Source organism: Sciurus carolinensis, chromosome 2 (genome assembly GCF_902686445.1).
Source record: "Sciurus carolinensis chromosome 2, mSciCar1.2, whole genome shotgun sequence".
NCBI classification, from domain to species: Eukaryota; Metazoa; Chordata; class Mammalia; order Rodentia; family Sciuridae; genus Sciurus; species Sciurus carolinensis.
Genome location: NC_062214.1, coordinates 186,275,204 through 186,295,990, shown reverse-complemented (window position 1 = coordinate 186,295,990; position 20,787 = coordinate 186,275,204). Strand labels below are relative to the sequence as shown.

At 47.2% G+C, this 20,787-nt stretch overlaps 1 protein-coding gene across 5 annotated transcripts in view; it reads left to right on the top strand.

The window, feature by feature from the left end:
* Foxn3 (forkhead box N3) overlaps positions 1 to 20,787 on the top strand; it is a 380,976-nt gene that overhangs the window by 260,960 nt on the left and 99,229 nt on the right. For all 5 annotated transcript variants that reach the window (XM_047537211.1, XM_047537212.1, XM_047537210.1 and 2 more), the window contains one exon: positions 11,063 to 11,127. In XM_047537211.1, coding sequence (XP_047393167.1) covers positions 11,063 to 11,127 — 65 coding nt within the window. The remainder of the gene's footprint in view (positions 1 to 11,062; positions 11,128 to 20,787) is intronic.

Genomic DNA, 20,787 nt, shown 5'->3' with positions numbered 1-20,787 from the left:
CTCTCAAGTCCCTGTGTGGTTCCACCTGTCAATTGAAGCCCTTCATATCATCGTCAAGGTCGCTACAAAACCATTGCCAAGGGAAGGAGAGAGGGACTGGGTATCCTCAGTCTCAGGGTCTCTCTGACCTGGCATCAGCCATACATAGTTCCCCTTTGGGGTTAACATGGCCAGAGAAGAAGGCTCAGGCACTGTCGCAAGGCCATCTTCACTACCCAGTATGGACACTCCAGGACCAAACCATAGCATTTCCTACCATTTAATTATTTATTAAGTTGTGATCAAATGCACATGAAATAAAATGTGTCATCTTCACCATTTTTAAGTGTGCAGTTACACTGCCATGCCACCACCTTCCACCTGAATGTTTTCATCCTGTGCAACTGAAGCTGCACCCATTAAACAGCACCCCCACCCCCACCCCCGACCCCTCTACCCGAGTTTGACTACTTGGGCACCTCACATCAGGAGTTATACAGTCTGTGTCTGTGACTGCCTCATTGTATTACAGCACTGGGGCCTTCTGGGAAACTGAGTCCCTGCAAAGGTCCCCCCTTTAAGCCCCAATTCTTGTAATCAAGTCAGAATGATTTCAGACATGTCGCTCAGAGTAACAGACATGAGTTAGGGATAGGAAAGGGGAAAGGGGGACCCTCTCAAGGGGAGAGAGTGGGTCTTCTCAGAGAGGAGAGAGGTCTCTCCTGCCTTCCAGTTTTATTGGGGGTCCCAGAGAAGTTTCCAGAGACTCACCCAGATCCACCTCTTGACTTCTGACTGACAGCAGGATGCCATCAGACTTTCAAGTCCCCACTGCCATGACAACTCTAGGTCACTTTGGCCCAAACTCGCCAGTTCTAATTGGAAGCTGTTACAGAGTTTATGGTTAGGGGGCAATTATCCTTATCTCCCTAAATTCTGGTCTGTTTAAGGGTCACAGAAGTGCCCCCTGCAGGGTAACCTGTGTTCTTATCAGCAGCATTGGAGTGTGGGCGAGTCCCATTCCTTCTGCAGGTAGCAGCAGGTAGTGTGCTGAGGAATGTAACCCATCCTGCAGACTTAAGCCGGACAGGGCTGCAGGAACATTGCTTTTTAAAAGTGAGCATGTGGGCGTCAGCAAGGTGGACCCAGTCCATAGCATTGTTCCCTTAACCTCATGTTCCTCTGCCCACATCTGTCTGTCCCCTGTCAATGACTAAATTAGCACAATGGCTTCAGGGTTTATCCAGGTGTTGGAATCTCCTTTGTAAGGCTCAGGAATATCCCCTTATATGTGTCATGTTTGTCCATCAGTGAGCACCCCATTTGCCTCCACCTCTTGACATAAGCCACTGTGAATGTGGTATGCAAGTATATCATACGCTGGTTCATTTGGCTGTACCTTCAGGATGTCTCCCGAACTACCTGGTGGCATTACTTATGTCAAAGCATTAAGCCTTTTTAAAATTCCCACTCCTGGACCTTGCTTTTGCTCTTTCTTTCACAAATGCAGTGCACCCTACTGGGTTAACTCAAAGGGTAACTCAGCCACACCTGCATAGTTGGCTCCCAGAGGGGAGCTGTTTCTCCTCTTTCGATCCTCTTGGAAGAGTTGAGCAGATCTCTTGGGCCACTGGGGAAATCCCAGGCTGCTCCAGACACGAAGCTAGAACCAAACTGGCCCTAGACTTGTATGTAGCGCTAGGAACAGCTGCTCTGCTTTCCTCAACTCCACCATTTTAATTGTGATTAGTAGGTTCATTTGCATCTAAAAGGAGCAGTTTTCTTATCAGCACCATTGAGTTGGGAACCAGTGTACTCCATTTATATAGAGTGGCCCATTTAAACCGGGGCCCATTAAGCAGTAAAAGTAAATGTGGGTGTTTTACAAATGCAAATACATCATGCAAATAATGTACTTTATGCTGAATGATGCCTTGGTTTTCATATGTAAAATTAGAAACAGTGTAGCACAAAGATAATGATAAACACCTTTGCATCTGTTCCTAAGATGTACCCTGAGCTGCATGCATCTAAAATTGTAGCCAGGGTTTTAAGCAGTTTCTTCAGTATACCCCGGCACACATTCCATATTATCAAAAATATACATGTACTTATCTAGTTATTTATATATTCCTTAGTAATCAAGAAATCACAGAAAAGAGTAGTCCAAATTACCTAACCTATTACTTACCATCAATGATGAGATTTATAATTTTGTTTCCACTTTTAAAGATTTTTGAGTTTCTATTTGAGATGATGATTGTGAGCCAAGATGTGCTACCCTGTAGGCCTGTTCCTTTGTAAGAGATTTAATTATGTCTACGAGATTTTTTTTTTTTTTTTTGAATCCTTAGCATTTGAAATAATTCTGTTTGGGCGATGAGTGTAGCATTCCTACTATTTTTCAAAATCACTTAGTAGAATTATGACAACCATTTTCTGAGTGCAGTGAACTTGACCCAGTTGTGGGAGGGGAGCCACCCTAAGCCTCTGCCCATGTGGCCTTTCTGCTCTTAAAGTAACACACACACACACCTGTGGAAAGTGAATTAAAGGTATGAGGCCATCAGAGTCGAACACTGCCCAGTGTGACTGATTCCCAAATGAGCTGTTCAGCCATAATTGCCAGATGAATGGAGAGAAAGGGGAGGTGGCAGGATGGGAGTGACCAGAAAAATTTCTCTGGGATCAGGGATTTGAGTTGAGCCTCGAAAGATGGATGGGATGTGAAGAAGCAAAGACACAGGGGTTTGGGGATGTAGCTTAACATAGAGCACTTGCCTTGCAGGCTGAGACCCAATGCACACAGAGGGAGAAACAGAGCGTGGGTAGGGTTTTTGGGGCATGAAAGAGACCCACTCAGATGGATATTCGAAACAGAAACAGTGCCCCCAAACCCCACCTCTGGCTTAGTAGCCCCACCTCTTGGAGAAGTCTGCTAACCAAGGGGAGAGCCTTGAGCAGGCTGGATTCTGGGAAGGCTGGCAGACCCTGGGAGAGAGAGATTAGAGATGGGGGACCTGTTGAAATGTTAATGGAACGGCCCCACCTGAGTTGACCTGGGGCCCGGCAGGAGGAATGGCAAAAGCTGGAACCTGGGAACCTGCAGGAATGGGCGGCAAACTAGGGGTCCTCTGGGGCAGTGTCAGGGGCTCCAGAGTTTTGACCTTGAGCTTTGTAGATGGGATCACCAAAGAAGGAAACCCACATTTCTTTCTTTTTATCCCTCATAGGGATGCTAAAATCAAGTGTGAACTTTTATTCCCTTAATAAATATTTGATAGGTGCCAACCAAGTTCCTAGCCCAGCAGCAGGTTCTGGGGATTCAGAGAGACATCAGTGTGTTGGTGTCTCTGGGACTGAGTGTTCCCTGTGGCAGCTAGTGACAGATGTGGTTTTGGGTTGAAATGTGCCCCCTCCCCAAATTTATACGTTGATTTCCATTCTTCCAACACCTCCGAATATGACCGGATTTGGAAATTTAGTTGTCCCAGGTGTAATCGGTTAGGGCGAGGTCATCATGCTGGAGGGTAGACCCCTCTTCCAATATGACTGGTGTCCTTATAATAATAAAATTTGGACACAGACCTCCCTGGGGTGTGGGGCTGTCTTGAACACAAAGGCAAAGATCAGGGCGATACGTCTACAAGCCAGGGAACTAAAGATCCCCAGCAAGCCCCAGAGTCAAAGGGAAAGGCCCTGAGCAGGTTCTCCCTCAGAACCTGAGAAGGAGCCAGCTCCACCAGCACCTTGACCTTGGTCTCTGGCCTCCAGAGTGTGAAACAATGAAATTTATGTTGCTTGTGTCACCCAGGCTTTGGCAGTCCTGGGAAACAAGTACAGACATCTGTAAATCCAGGGCAGTGTGGCCCATGCCCAGGGGGGCCAGCTGGGGCGGCAGAGCTGGGAAGCTGCTGCCTGGTTTGGACAGACGTGGGGACGGTGCAGGTGAATGCCGAGTCAGGACCCAGTTCCAGGTACCTCCCAGAGTCAGGAGACCAGATGAGCTAGAGATGGAGAATTGGAAAATCAGATTTGCCATGAGTCTGTGAACTTGCTTAGGAAAAGAGAACAACAGAGGACACAGCTAAAGCTAGGAATGCCCTTAGGTGATCCCAGGGCCACGTGGGGCGGACGGCTAGCAAAACATATAGGATGAAGAGTGGGAGGGAGGGGCCATGCCAGGCTAGAAGGGTGTTTCCAGGCTAGAGAGGAGACATCTTTAAGGTGATACTGTCAAAAGCAACAGAGATTTTCTAATCAAGGGAGAGAGCCTCTTATGTGAGAGTCGGGGGTGTGTGGAGGCATGGAGAGGGCGTAGTGCCGAGAGGAGGCCAATTCCCCTTGTCCTTGTCCATTTGTGTTCCTATAACAATACCACAAGCTGGGTAATTTACAAACAGTTGAAATTTATTTCTTGCCCTTCTGGAGGCTGGGAAGTCCAAGATCAAGGTTCTGGTAGGCGTGTTGTCTGGTGAGGGCCTGGTGTGTGCTTCCAGGATGGCGCCTTGAATGCCGCATCCCTACGTGGCAGAAGGGGAAATAGTGGCCACGTCCCCTCCAATAGGTTTTTATAGGGGCCCCTGATTCTGTCCACAAGGGAGGACCACTCATAGGCTAATCTAGTCTCTTAAGGGCCTTACAACTTAATACTGTCACATTGGCAACATCTGGAATTTGGAGGGAACACTGACTGTAGTGTCCCTGATGACTGAGAGGTTGGGAAGCCATGGTGACCCCTGACATAAACAGAATTGCAACCAGTCACAGAGGTAGTGACCTGAAGGAGCAGAGGCCACGCTTTAAGCTGGTGGAGTTTTATCAATACAGGGCAGAGTTATCGGAGCCAAAAGGAAGATCTGGACACCTGCTGATGTTTGGTGATGGTTAAGATAAGAAGGTATTTATCCTGGGAAGTGGGAGAAGAGTGGAGAGAGCAAAGTTCTCAGTGAAAAAGGGCAGCAGTGCCAATGGACCAAGAATTGTCCAACGCCAAATATCAATAATGCTGAGAAACCCCGGGGTGTGGTCAGTGGCAGAGGAGTGAAGCCCCCGACTTCAGGACCTGTGTCAGAGGCTCACAGCCACGTCAGCCTGAGCAGGGCACATCCAGGCCTGGGTGGCAGTGGGCACACAGGGCGATCTGCTGGCAGGAGGTCAGGATGAGTATCCTTCCAGTTTTAAACATTGCCACCAGTCACAGAAACCTCCGTTTCTTCCTGGGGTCAGAGTTTCCCCCTCAGATAATCTCGCCAGCCTATAAATTGCACACTATGGATCCGGAGAGGACTGTGTGATCACTTAGTGATGTCGCAGGCTGGTCCTGGGAGGTCTCCTCCTGGGCTCTGCCTCTCGTCGCTTGCCAGTCGGGATCTGCACAGGACTCTGGTGGGGTTGTCTCTATTTCAGCCTTCTGGGGAGGGGGAGAGTGCGAAGGAGGAAGCTCTGGCACCCTGCACCCTGCTGCGGTGTCGCTGTGGGTCTGGAGCACGTCACTTGACTTCTCTGAGCCTCAGTTTTCTTGCAGTTGAGACTACCCTCTGGTAGTGCATTTTTGCCATTTACAGAGCTTCTGTTTGCAAACCTCTCATTCTCGCACACCAGCTAGATATTATCATTTGCCCCCAGTTTGCAGGCTTTGAATTGATACTCTTAAGTTAAAAGACCTCAGATGCGTTTTGCACAGATTCCCTGACTCCTGTCCCTGTGCTCTCCCCACTACATCTCTGGTTGGACCAGAAACCCCTTTGAATGCCTGGATGTTCATGTTTTATTATCAGGGAGGTTATAGAAGTGTTGAGAGTGTTGAGGAGAATTCCGGGCCATGTCCCGAGAGCCACTAGTGCTGCTTCTCCAATGGTAGGTGATGTTTTGTGACCTTGAAATCTTTCATGCTTGTGTCCGTCTGGGCTGCCCTAATGTTTCTAGCATTTCCTGGTGAAATCCACAGAGGTTAAAGCAGTGGAATGCCAAGGTGTCCGTCCCCCCCCCCCCCCCCCCCCATTCCCTGCCTCGGGTTTCTGCTTCTTCCAACTGCCTGGGCTGTTTTATTCCTGGGTAAGCAGCCTGCTGGTAGCTGTCACGCATCTCGTGATTGACTTCACGCTGGGAGTCCAGTGCTAGGGATGTGGTGGGAGTCTGTGCTCAGTTGTGTGAAGGACAGTGGGCCAGCCTAGCCTCCAGGAAGACTAAGTTAGGAAGAGCTAATCTCCTGCATCCTCTTCCTCTCCCCCAGTTGGTTTGGGCTGTGTACCTTTAAGTGTGTGGACCGTTCTGGGGAAGTTCAGTAGAGGTTCAGATGCAGAGTGCAGGGAATGGATCATCCCTCCTGCCCTGTATCTTTACATTTCTGTTCATGTCTTCCAGAGATCCTCTGTCCATCCTCTCTCTCTTCCCTCTCCTTCCTTCCTTCGCTCTCTTTTTCCTACATTAAAAAAAAAAAAAAAAAAATTCTTGCGGAGAAACACATCTAACGTTTACCATCTTAACCATTTTTTTTAAATATATTTTTTAGTTGTAGGTGTACACAATATCTTTATTTATTTATGTGGTGCTGGGGATCGAACTAAGTGCCTTGCACGTGCGAGGCAAGCGCTCTACCACTGAGCCACAGCCCAGCCCCATCTTAACCATTTTTAAGCGTGCTGTTTGGTGGCACCAAGCAAGGGCCTTTGCTTTGCTGTGCACCCGGATCTCCAGAACTCTCTTCATCTTGCGGATCTGCAACTCTGCACTTAAAGAGCCTGTCCCGCCTCTTCCCCTGAGGGCCAGCCTGGCAGCCACCTTTCTGCTCTGCCTCTGTGAATCTGACTTCTCCTGCACGTGGGGTCCATCAGTTGTGTCCTCTTTCAGGTCCCATGCCTCTCTGCCCATCCTTGTACAGCCTCCTGTTCTCTTAGGTGAGCGGCTCGTGTTTGGCAGCTGTGCTCTTAGGAAAAAGGACTCTTCTCAATTTGTTTCTCATTTGGCCCATGGAGAGTCCAGGCTGCAAACAGAGATGGGGGCTTCCAGGACTACCTGGGGGCCAGGTTGGCAGTGATCAAAGCCCACGGGTGTAGGGCAGACACCGGACAGATCACCCAGCTTTACAGCCCGTGGCCTCACAGTGTCCCCTTGGGAGCCCCTTGTGCAGCAGAGAATGTGAGACCTAGGAATGGCATAGGAATGGAGTGTGAGTCTCCAGCAGACGCCGGTGCTGTTCAGGACAGCTTCGCTCATCGCTTGGGATTTGCTGGCCCGTCGCTAGTCTCAGCGATCTGCTGGGATCAGTGTTCTCAAATGCCGGTTCCCAGACCAACCTTCTGGCAGGCAAGGCCCTCCTAACCTATTGGTCTACTTCCTTCATCCCAGAGTTGGTTTGGCGTGTGCTGTTGAAGGTCATGGGATTCTGTGAGCACAATATTGAAATGAGACATTTGTGGGGCTGGCCTTCCATTGTTTCTGCTACTAGGAGCCCACATGTCTTTCACACCCGGTTAGTCCGATTCCTTTCTCTAGCCTGGGACTTTGCCTCGGGGAGATTGCTATCAAAATGCCGTCCACAGCCTTCTTCCGTGGGGAAGGTGCCCAAGAGTTTAGTGCTGGAAGAGAAAAGCTGGAAGATGAGAAATGAAAGTGGGGCCATTGGCAGCTGTGTCTCTGTGGTCCCTGGGGCCAGCTCCGGGAGCCCTGGTCTCCTCATGGGCTGGTCGCCGACCAGTCACCTGTTGCCATAGACCCTTTCCCTCTCAGGACTGCTGCTCCTCTGTAGAAGGGGAGGGTGATTCTGCCCTGTCCACCCCACAGAACTAGAGGGTCTCGTGGAAAAGTGTTGCTTATTTTGCTTAGTAAATGGTGGTTTTCTATCCCAGTGTCAAACAATGTGAGGACTTTGTATAAGATACACCTAGCGTGGAGGGGACCTTAGTGGCTATTTCAAATGGCAGTGACCATTCACAAGGGTCACCACAGGTGTGAGGAGGTCCCCATCCTCTCAGTGTGCACTGCCACCAACCTCCCCTCTTGGCTTGTCATGGGAAGGGGTGGTATAGACCCCCTCTGCCCCCCAACACAAACACTTTGACCACTAGTTTCTTCTCTAGAAGAGCTGTGTTAATATACATTTTAAAGTAATTTCGTGTGTGTATTTTTCTTTTTCTTTTCTTTTCTTTTTTTTGTACCAAGGATTGAACCCAGAGGCACTCAGCCACTGAGCTGCATCCCCAGTCCCATTTTTATATTTTATTTTGACCCAGGGTCTCAGTAAGTTGTTTAGGGCCTTGCTAAGATTCTGAGGCTGACCTCAAACTTGTGATCTCCTGCTTCAGCTTCCAAGTGATTACTGGCGTGCACCACTGTGCCTGACTATATATTTTAAACAAACTTTGAGCTCAGAAAGTCAATCAGCCAGGTGAGAGAAGAAAAAAAAATGTATCAAGTTTGCTGCTTGCCAACCTGCAGCTCTACAACCAGAGCCATCAGCCTTTCCAGGGACAGTTCTTGTCTCTTTTGGTGGAACCAGAAGAGGTAGATAAGTATGACAGTAAGTTCCGAGAGATCATCAAATACGATCTTTAATTTTTTCATCCAAGTGTCTTTTGCAACACAGAGCACAGTTCTCAATAGGGACTTCGTAAATCCTCAAATCTTTTAACAGTTAGGAGATATCATTTTGAGGGACCATCCAAAAGACGAGTACAGAATATGAGGGCTCAAAAGCTTTGCAGTCAGTGTGGCAGGAAGGAGAACCCACAGGAATTCACCATTTACCAAGGGGGCCTGAACTAGAGACCGGCATGCCCACTCCACATCTCTCCACTCCTCAGGTACAAATTAGAGGGACAGCAGAGCAGAATGGCTATAGAATAGTGATCAGTGACTTAAGTATGTGAAAAGGGCGTTGTAGAAAATCTGTAGGTAGATTTCTATCACACTGAGTATTTTCCTTATCTAAACCACTGGATTTATCTGACCTCAGTTCCCCACATTGGCTCCATCCCTGGTGTCTGCTCGGGTTTTCAGCCAAATCAAGGTCAGGATAAAGAGGAGATTTGGATGGCGGTAAGCTGGATATTCAGGCTCCTGCAGTAATACTCAATTATTGAATTCTCTAGAAGCACCAACTCCTCTATAATGAAGTCCTCAGTTTTTAAATATCTTTGGAAATCAGGCAGTTCAGTATGGGCCACAGCCAGCTTGCTGTTTCCTGCTTTGTTGTAAAAATAAGATGGTAAAACCCCGGGAGCTTGCTAGGGTTGTTAAAAGATCATCTTAAGCATTTTGATGCACATTATTCTTCATGTGACTTTGAGCCTTAAAGGCTCCTAAATGGAACAGGACAGGAATGAGACAAAAGAGAAGTCAGCTTGCTGCCATCATCCCATACCCTTGAACCCCCAGCCAGGGACACAGTTGTCCTGTGCAATTCCTGGTCACTCAGAGGCTACACCTGCCACGGCTGAGAATCAATTCTGTAGGAAAAACCATGGCTAAGATGCATTGTTCTCATTTACTCTGAGTGTAGTAGATCCAAAGGAAAATAAAACAAAAAGGTTCATTAGCATTAAAGGTCACAGTCAGGTGCTCCTCAGAGAGACAGAGGGTTCAATGCGAGACCACTGCAGTCAAGCAGAGATTGCACCAAAGTAAGTCACATGAATTTTTTTGGTTTCCCGGTGCATATAGAAGTTTTGTTTATACCATACTGTAGTAAGTGTGCAATAGCATTATATCTAAGAAAACAATGTACAAACGAATTTAAAAATACCTTATTGCTTAAAAAAACCTTATTGCTTAAAAAAAAATGCTAACGATCATCTGAGCTGTTGGATAAAAGGTGCTGATACACTGGCTTGACCCAGGTTTGCTAGAAATCTTTAATTGTAAGAAAAAAAAAATCCCTGCCTTATCTTTGAAGCACAGTAAACCAGATATGCCTGTATGTGTTTTCTAGTACATCTACCACACTCTTGATGCTTAATAGTCTTTTTAGGCTGTAACTCTCTACTTTTCCTCAATCATATATTGTGTTCCTATACTGCAAGACTCTGTACCTCCTGTTATGAAATTCTGATAGGCAGAATATCATTGCATTTCTCCTCCTCGTTAAGAGCACAACCATCCTGTATAGCCAGAGACCCCAGTTAGCTAGTGAAGCATTGATTGTATAGACCTTTAGATTTCTCTGTGTGTGTGTGTGTGTCTGTGTGTGTGTCTGCTAGACTTACAAATGTATTATTCCTCAAAGTTTTTATTATTTTTTTTAAATGCTGAATGTGATTGATAATACATTAACCAATATCATTTGCCATGTACTATTTCGGTGAAAGTAATTTATACTGCCTCTCAGATGCAGTAACATTTTGAACTAAGTGCTTTCTAACAGTAATCTAAACCAATCCTTTCTAGAATAACCTACTTTCCACGCTAAGAATATTTTACTAAGACTGGCTTGGTTGTGAAGTTTTCCACTGGATGCTTTCAAACAGTGAAAATGCCTGTCTAGAAGAGAGCAAGTGTCTTTGTGAAATATTGATCTTCCTTATTTTCTTGCCTCTCCGGTTACCAGACCGTGGGTGGTAACCGTCTGCAAAGTGTTTTATTAGGGGATGGAGTGCGACATTTTAAGTCAAGAAATGGAAAACAGGATGCGAACAAGAGCCTGAGAGGAGGGAGTTGATCAAGGTTGGAGCTGCCCAGGAAGGATTTGGTGGTAGAGATGCCAGCAGGACAAGCGTGCATTTATAATGGGCAGGTGGCACCTGGAAGTGCCCGAAGAAAACCCACTTGGTTTCAGAAGCCACAGGCAGGTGTTCTTTGCTGTGTAAATTCACGAAATGAGGAGCAAGTTAGCAAACATGTTGAAGTTCTGAGTGGTGCTGCCAAGCGCTTTGTGTTTGCTGTTTGTTCACCTACAGGCGATTTCAGTGCCCAGGCTCCACCAGGGGCCAAGATGGTAACCAGAGTGCTCACATGACAGTTGAAGAAACCTAATGGTTTTTAAAGTTACGTTTTCAGAGGACTCCAGTCGGGCACCCCTGGGGACGCGGTGAGGGCTGCCTGGGCAGGGCGCAGGTGTCTGACCCTTGCTTGTTTTCTCTTTCAGCACATCAGGTCCACCCATCTGGCCGGGCAGTACCTTCTTCAAGAGAAACGGAGCCCTTCTGCAAGGTAGGTGTCTAGGAGGCCTCGCTGCTGCCGCACGCCCCTCCCTCCTCCCTCCTCCCTCGTGTGTGCTCCGTGCCAACCAGAGTGGCTGCCCCTGAAGAAGTGTGCCCGCCGTGGTTGGTCTGTGTGCCCACTTCTCTCTTTCTTCCCACTCAAGTCTTTGGTTGCCGTGAATCATGGGTCTAAAACCAGGCTTCCCGGGACTGCTTCTCTGGCTCGTTGTCACTGGTCCCGTTCCAGAGTGTTTGGGTTGCTTTGGTGGAATCGGAATGACGGGACAGCGGGGACGTGGACATGATGTATGCGCTGGGCTGCGGAGAGCAAACCCTTTCATGTGTGTCCAGCTCTTGGCAACGGGATAGTTTCAGAGTTCTGACCCTGGGCATTGTGGAGGTGCCCACATTCCTTGCTGTCCCTGATGTCCACGTGTACCTGGAAAGCTGCGGTTGGTGCGGCAGCTCAGAGCACAGCCCCCCTCACCTGTCCTGCAGCGTCATTTGCTCAGGGACACACTTCCTGATATTTGCCTATTCTCTGCTGCCCTGTACTAGTTCCTGTCCAGTGTTCTTAAGAAATTCAAACTGCCTATCATCTCCACTTCTGCTGGGACTTGTTTTTTGGAGATAGGGTCTCACTGTGTTGCCCAGGCTGGCCTCCAGTTCCTGACCTTAAGTGATCCTCCTGCCTCAGCCTCCTAATAGCCGGTGCTATGTACAAGCGCCATGGTGCCCGACTACTTTTAAATTAAAGAAGAATAAATGGTTAAAAATAGGGGAAAAAAAAAAAAAAAGGTGGGGTGGATTCCAAATGCTTTTAGAAATTACTTTGTGTTATGGCTGTTTTGGATATGTCCTCTGTAGATAAGCCTCCAAGTGTCTTCTGGTTTTCTGTCCTTTAACCTCTTGATTGGCAGGAGTCAGGGCAGCATAGCTGCCAAAGGCAGCTGGACTGGATTGTACCACACACTTCAGATCCATGCTGGCTTATGGTGAGGGGTGCCTTTTGATTGGTCCAGAGCTGGCTGGCCTCTACCCCTTCAAAGTGTACACCGAGGTCAGCCACACATGTGAAGGGGTAGAATATCAGTGTGGCTAAGAAAAGAGACATTTATCTTCAGGTTTCCTAAGGAGCTCAAACAATCGTGAGAGACAGCATCACATTTGGTGGTTTTATAGACCGTGCAATTGCATTTTATCTTTTTCATAGTCTGTAAAATCAAGAGCTTAAGAATTTCTTTGCACTTGGCTTGGTAAAGGTGCGATTTAGGCAGGTAAGTTTGATTAATCCTAATTTTAGTAGTCATCATAGATATCCTAAATGTCTAAGAAAATAAAAGGAACTGCCTCCACTCTCAAAAATTAGTACTTAATTAAAAAAAAATCTATTCTGTTCTTCCTTCAGATTATATAATTAAAAAAAACTGGTGATGGCCTGCTTTGGGTTTTTCTCAAGTGGATATCAAAGTTAAACATCTTCCTTTTTCCTCTAGAACAATGTAGCAATATGTGAATATCATTAATGATTGGATTTTTTTCAAGAAAAGAGATTTTATTTTCTTAGAGCCTTTTCTTACGGGATTTTTATTCATTCAGATCCACATTAGGTAAGATTTACTCTGTGCATGTTAGTTGTTCTTTCTTTGTTTCTGTGGGGCAAAAACATGAGAGAAGTGTCGATAAAGTCTCTGATACTGAGTGATTGCAGTGTGAGTTTGTGTCTTGTGGATGTAGACTTCATGATTTAAAAATTCCCTGATTGCTCTACACACTGGGAATTAAGCTAGTACCAACTACATATGCTCATTGGATCTACATCCAATCAAGTACAACCTATATATTGCTTTTTATACATTTGAAAATCAGGAGAATCTTGGCGAGAGTTTGGGCATGTGGGCAAAGACTTGTTAAGTTTTTTCTGTGTTATTTCATTCTGTCTAAAGTTTTTTTTTTTGGGGGGGGGGGTCCTACTCAGGATTGAAAGCTGGGTGCTATACCACTGAGCTACACCCCTAGCCCTTTAAGTTTTATTTTGAGACAGAGTCTTGCTGAATTGCCCAGGGTGGCCTCAAATTTGCAATCCTCCTGTCCCAGCCTTCTGAGTAGCTGAGATTATAGGTGTGGGCTTCTGTGTCTGACTCTATCTCAAATTCTTGAGATACTTTTATTATAATAAGATTTTTTGAATGGTTGTCATTCTAATTAATATTTTTTTGTGCCTTTTATGGGTGGTACAGGGCAGCCAGAAGTTGGTAATGCCCACTAGCAAAACTTTTACAAATAAATGTATGGCTGAGTAAAGAAGAGGCCCAGTCACAACAATGGAAGGCTTAGGTTAGAATCAAGTAGAAAAAAGGGTACCTGATTTATGCCCACTTTAATTTTTCTTATTTATTTTTTGGTCCTAGGGATTGAACCTGGGTGCTTAACCACTGAGCCACAACCCCAGCCCTTTTTAAATTTTGACACAGGGTCTCTGAATTGCTGAGACTGGCCTCAAAATTGTGATCCTCCTGTTTCAGCCTCCTGAGCCTCAGGGATTACAGGCCTGTGCCCCCATACCGGGCTGTCTATGCCCACTTTCTTATTGTTATGCTCACAAATCCCCTTTTCCTCATATAGAAGTAAAAGTAGTGGGTTGTTGTTGTTGTTGTTATTGTTGTCGATATTCTTGGTTTGTTTTGTTAAGATAATTAGACTAGGAAAGAACTTTGTAAGTGGGGTCCAGGCAGAGTTTGGGATTGAGGCCTAGCAGGAACATCCATCCCCAGAGAGGAGTGGCAATGAGTCTCCCGTGTGCAGTTGTCCAGGGTGGAGAGGCTGCAGATGCAGCTGTGAACACAAGCAGATGTGCCACCTCGTGTAGCAGAAGGAGCCTGGTTGTGGACAGGACGATGGGGGCTGAGGGACTCTCGCTGCTTGGGGAGAACTGACGCTTGAGCAGGGCCTTAAAAGCCGGAGAGGTGTGAGCGTAGAAGTGGCAGAAGTGGCATTGCCAGAGAGGGAAGCCACAGGGCGCGTGGCGTGACAGCAGTGGGGACTTGGTGGCGGAGGCGCAGAACTCGAGTGCTCCATAGACACCTTGGCCAATGTCACGTGCTCCTCCGCTTACTGTGGGACCACAGCCAGATGAGTCCCTGGTGAGCGGAAGATGGGTCGGGAGTGGATCTGACACACATCCTGTGGAGAGTTGGTAGTGTCCCCTCCGGGTCCCGGGTGTGACTGGGAACTGCGGCTCGTTGTCACTGCCCAGCATCACAGGAGAGAACTGGACCTGCTATCGCTAGTTCAGGAACAGATGGAGATTCAAAGCACGGTTCTACTGAATGTGCGTGGCTTTTGCACACTGTAAGGTTGAAAAATCCATCAGTCAGGGACCATCTGTCACGTGATGTCCTGAGGGGAAGTAATGGAAGTGAAAACCTAAAAGAAACCAAAATGACATAATAGTTGCAGTGGGGAAGCAGCATCTGTGGTCTAGAGGCTGTTTGGTTTATAAGCCGTCGAGTGGAAACGTAGTACATTTATTTTGTTTCCAGCACAAAACCAATTGCAAGACTTAACTGGAAGTACTTGAGGTCCTCCTTGGGTGTCGAGTGCAGTGTCTGTGTTTTGGTTCAGAATCGCTGGCAAGAGGGGCTGCTGAATCACCTCTCAGTTTTGAGGATAATAGGGTAAGATTTGGTTTGGATTACACCAGGCAGGGGTACTTAACATAATTGGTCATTTCATCAGTTGACAGTATTTATTTTAAATGCCATTTAGCTTGTGAAAGACAATTTTAGTATGCTAGCAGTTTCGGCAGGCTAGAGAGCACTTCAGTTCTTCAGAGCGGAAACCAAGCAGAGCCCCAGAAGGGGACAAACCTATTGTCTAAATGGGACCCTGAGCAGATCCAAACAGAAGTGTGGCTTATTCAGAACTTTGCAGGAGTGGCCAGCTGACAGGTGTCCCTCACAGTCCCATCGACACGGATCTGTGTCTTCGTGTTATGACCTTCGTGTATTTGAAATACTAGTCTTAAAAAATGTAGTTAGTTTAACAATCTCTTTTATTTTCTTAATGAAGAGTTGAGTTTTTTTTAATATTTTTTACTTTTCCAAACTCCGTGTCTCCCTCCCCACATTCATTCACCTATCACTAAAATTAGGTTGCTGTATTTAAACATCACTCTTGTATGAATTATTATTTTTGAACTCAGGGGCACTCAACCACTGAGCCACATCCTCAGTCCTGTTTCGTATTTTGTTTAGAGACAGGGTCTCACCGAGTTGCTTAGGGTCTCGCTTTTGCTGAGGCTGGCTTGGAACGGTCGATCCTCCTGCCTCAGCCTCCCGAGCTGCTGGGATGACAGGTGTGCACCACCGCACCCCGCCATGAGTTATTTTAAGGAGTCCATGATTGAAGCCATTCCTCACCCCTGGTCTGACTTCATTTTGGTCCCCGATGGTGTCATCCCAGATGATCTATGGCATCTGCCCTTGCTAGCTCCGAGCCTTCTGCTAAAAGTGGCTGCACACTGCTGCCGATCTCATCTGTCACCCTCTTGTGGCCTTCTAGGCCCTGTGGGCTTCAGCACTCCCCAGAGTTGGTTAGAGGCCACTGCCTTTCTCATTCTACCCCAGGTGACCACTTGGGCTCACTTTAATTTCCTCTCTTCCTCTGAGCCCAGGCGTCCATGAGCCCACCCGCACGTGCCCCCTGCAAGTGCATTCCTGAGTGTCAGGCACTGTGGTAGGCCAGAGGCCCCAGGGCCCACTCTGATCAGACCGTGCATCCTGGCCTTGTGCAAGGCTGCTTGCACCACCCTCTCCAGAAGCCCAGCTGCCATCAGCGGTGACAGAGCCCTGGGCTGGCTTCTTTGTTTGGTGGTGGAGATTGAACTCATGGGTGCTCTACCACTGAGCAGCATCCCAAGTCCTTTTTTTTTTTTTATTCTTTTTTTTTTTTTGCGGTGCTGGGGATCGAACCCAGGGCCTTGTGCTTGCAAGGCAAGCACTCTACCAACTGAGCTATCTCCCCAGCCCTTATTTTTTATTCTGAGACAGGGTCTTACTAAATTGCTGAGGCTGGCTTTGAACTCTGGAGCCTCCTGCCTCAGCCTCCTGAGTTGCTGGGATTACAGGTGTGTGCCACCACACCTGGCTCCAGAGTTCTGGTTTTACCAGCCTTCCCAGTCGTAACTTGACACCCTGCTCCCTCTGTCCTTCCCTCCACCTTCTTTTTCTCCATCACTCCGGTACTGGGCCACTAATTATTATCAAATTTCTTTCCTTAGGATGCAGATATAGTATTAAAACAAATTCTATCACATGCATAACAGATTTTTATTTCCATTCACTGCTGACTACCTACAGGATAAACTAATGAAATGGAAAGAAACCTTAAAGGCGATGTCAGTGCACAGAGCACGATTATGCTACTGCAAGTCCAAAAGCAAATAGGGAAAATGGAAACTGGTCTGCTCTGACGTGCCTGTTGTTCCTGCATGTACACAAGGGCCCGAGCCATTGGTAAAAGGTGCAAGAGGTCGGCTGGGGTTATGAGATGACTTGCTATGGGGAATGCCAGTTTCCAACATTCCTGGTTGGATGATGAGTCAAGGGTATCTGGGTTCTGTTCCCAACCCTGCCTTGGTAAGCTCTGTGACCTTGGTCAAGCCACCTGGCATCCGTAGGACCGTGCTTTTCTTTACCTGCAAGTTAAAGAGTGAACCTCGGGGATGGTAGAGGTTCCCTATTAAGTACCAGTTCTGATTATTGTAGTAACTTCCTAAAAGTAAATGGATTTTGAAGCCTTGTTCTGTCTCAATGGAAGAAGAACATTCCCTTCAGCCTGCTGTGTCCCCTGTGGGTCCAAGGAGAGAGGACACAGGGTGATGGCAGGCTGGCTGAAGAGCCCTTTGCTGAAATGAGACCTTTCTCAAAGGTCTAGTGGATCTAAGGGAGGAAATGAATTATAGATTCAACCAACCTGGAAATAAACCTATGTTCCCTTCCTGGGCAATTGGTGTAACCTCTGTGTTTTGCTGTTGATATAACAAAATACCTTAGGTTAGGTTATTTGTGAAGATAAGAGGTTTATTTAGCTTACAGTTTTGGAGGGTGATCATCCTGGATCATGCAGCCCCACTGATTTGGCCTCTGATGAGAGCCTCATGGCTCTCCATGAAAAGAGTGGGTGGAAGAGATCACCGGTGAGACAGGAAGCCAGAGAGAGGTGAGGGGCCAGCCTTGCTCCTCTTATAGTTCTGTCCTGAGAAGTCATCCTTCAAGACCAGTGCCAATCCCTTCCAAGGGCAGCACCCTGAATGACCTCACAGACACCTTCCTCTAGGCTCCACCATCTCTTAACACCACCGCACTGGGGACCAAGCCTCCAACACACGAAGCTCTGTGGGTCAGACCAGAGCTAAACCATGACAGCCCCTCTGGGGGTAATAAGGCTTGTCTCCTGGGGTTCTTGTGAGGACTCTGGATTTATATCAGGAAAACTTGTAGTATCGATAGCTCATGGTAAATTTCCCGCCAGGATCTCTACTGTAGCAATTTTGTGCCACTCTGGATGGCAGGAGAACAGGGCTAAAACCCTCCCAATGATTTCCTTGCACCTTGTACTTTTCCTGCTAAAACGCTTCTTCTCTATTCACGGGGGCAGTCTCAGCATGGGGCAAAAGACTAGGGAGCCCAGGTCCTGCTGGATTCCAACCCAGATATGAAAGACAGCTCGTCCTGTCTTAGCTCAGACTCTGCTTTCCTTCCTTGGGACTGCTGCTTTGAGAGGTGGCTTAGCTCACAAATGAAGCTCTGTCCCTTATTCTAAGCATGTGTAGACGCTGCAGGTGTGCAGAAGGGGGGGGGGGGCGGGGAGGACACACCGAAGTCGGGGGAAGTGCCACCAGCCCAGGCTTGAGCTCTTCCCTCTTTGGGCTGCAGTTCTTTGAACTTGGGCTGCAGTTTTGACCGTAAAATGGGGCTCTGAGATGTGTTTCCCAGAATCTCTGTGAAGATTAAAGGAGAACCGTGAATGTGGACGTCAGCCCTGTGCCTGGCACCTCCCAGGCACTTGAGGAGTGCTTGATGGTCCTGAGTGTTTTACCCCCTGCCTTTCTTAGGCCTGGGGCTTCTGGTCATTATTCCCAGCAGGTGTGTTCAAGGTGGAACGCTCCAGAACTCTCCGAGGACTCGTTCTCCCGAACCTCTCTCTTTTGCAAGGTTCCATCCTCGCCCCCTTTGGCTTTTCTTTGTGATATGAGCTGGGCGTCACACAGGACCCCACGGCTGGCCTTGGCCTGGCCTCTGTTCGGGGCACTGTTTGCTCCCCTCCGCCCGGGGCCGGTGGATCTCAGGTTTTGCTCTGGTTCGCCCCGCCCCGCCCCCACCCATCTCTTTTCCGTCTGGTTGGAGCCGCCGCCCTGGGCTCTTCAGCTTCTTTCATCTGCTCCACAAGCTGACTCTTTTGTCCATTTTGCAAACCAGGGCATCCACCACCTAATGCATAAGCCTCCTGATCCTTGCCTCCAGCACACCCATTTGAAAAAAACAGTAATAACAGAGAAGGAACGGGGGCGTGGGGGGACCACCCTCTATATTTCGCCCCAAGTCCTAATTGCCTTCTGTCCTCCTTTGGCCCAGGAAGGCCCACTGGGCTTAAGGAGGGGCCCCTTTTTCTTGGCATTATTTGTCCTATTGTTCTGCACCAAGTAAAGATTTTTATGTAACTACAGTAATGAAGTCAGCTGCCCGTTCTGCTCACAGCCAGGGTGGGATTAAAGGGGTGCCCTTAGGCTCTTCTGACCACTTCCTCTTACCTTAGTTAGAAAGTATAAGGAAATGGAATTTTCAGAAAAGGTCTTTGGTTAATTCTGATCTTTCAGATTTGCCCCATTTCCAGTCACCCCAGGTTCCCCAGTGACTGCAGGCTGGTGTCCAATCTCAGAAACCACTGGTCACATGTTCTGACCTTCATTTCAGTTATTGTCTCTGCCCTGTCTCTAGTAGTCTCCTGAGTGGAAATCCATCCCGCATGACACCCTGAGAGGTCAGCAGGCTGGGGGGCAACAATGTCCAGCCTGAGGAAAGGAAATGGAGAGTTTTCCTGTGCACCTCCTCTGGCCGGGCACCTGCTGGGTGCCTCTGGGCTGAATCTGATGTCTCAGGGTGGCTGCCCCAGGAAGAGGCAGAAACCGAGGCTGGAGTTTGGAAGAGGTGGGGCAGGACCCGGAAGTTGCTAATCGGGGAGTGACTGTTGAAGTTATGGACATAGATGAGATGTTCAGGGGAGTGTAGCTTGAAAAGGAGGGAAAAGGTCAGAGCACTGAACTGAACCAGAGACCTGGACGATAGTGAAAGAAGGATGTTGGCCCATAATGACAGTGAAGAAGCAGCAGCTTAGGAAGTGGGAACCTCACTAAGCAGAAGGCACAGAGTTGCAGGAAGAAGAAAGAAGGGGGGGGGGGCCCTCATGGAAGGTACCCATGCAGGTGTTGGCAGGGTGGCGGGATCCGCGGCTTTGTACAGGCGTGCCAGCATTGGGACACCATCCCCCAGATAATATCTACTGCTTTTATTATCAAAATAATAATCTTTTGTTATAGAAGATAGAGGACAATAATGTAAATATGGAAATAAACAGTACTCGTAATTTCACCATCTGGACCTAATACCTATTAGGCGTTTTTGTAATTGAGGTGAAATTCATTTAACAAAATGAACCATTTTACAGTGCACAGCTCAGGAGCACGTAGCACAGTCACAGCATTGAACAACCATCACTTGTGACTAGTTCCAAGTCACTCACAACCAGGAAGAGACTCAGTACCTGTCCCTCCTCCTTCCTTCCTCCAAGCCCCTGGCAGCCACTAACCTGCGTCATTTCTATGGACTTATCCACTCTGCATTTCATATACATGGAATCATAGAACAGTGGACCATTTGCATCAGGCTAGACACATTCTTCACATTGGCCTTAAGCATTGGGCATTATTACTCCCATTTTGTAGATGGGAAAAAGTAAGGCCTGAAGTAATTTTCCTGCTGATCACAGAACCATGGTTTAAAAACGGTGGTGGTGCCAGGGGAGGGCTCAGACCAGTCTGTAGTTCAAACTAACACAAATATTTCTAAACGGTTTTCCATTTTGATGTTTGCCAGTGTTTTGCAGACTGCAGTCGAGGGAGAATCCTGTTATCATCCATAAAAGCAGTTTACAATGGAGAGACAGAAAAATGGAAATGAATACATGTGTTTTTGTCTTTCATTTAAGTAATTAAGGTGCTTCGTTTCTTCTCCTTGTCTCCCCTGCACATGTCTGTTTTGTACAGTTCACTTCATGATTTTTGAAGACTAGAGAGAGAAAAAACGGGAAATCCTAAAATTAGTCATCAAAAGATTAACAGACTGAAAGGAACCCAGTCCTTAACAGAATGAATATTTTATTGTTGTCTATGTGAAATTTTTATTAGTAGAAAGATATAGGCAGTTTTACACCAATTATAATTACTTATATTAATCGATAGGAATATTTCCTTTTCGTTTAATTTTTGAGCATTTAAAAATATTTTTCTAGTCTATTGTATCAGATTATAAATATAAAGATTAAGTAAGGATCATATTGTACTGCAAAGCATGCTTTTTATCAAAGTGCTTGATCTTAAAGGACCGTTGAA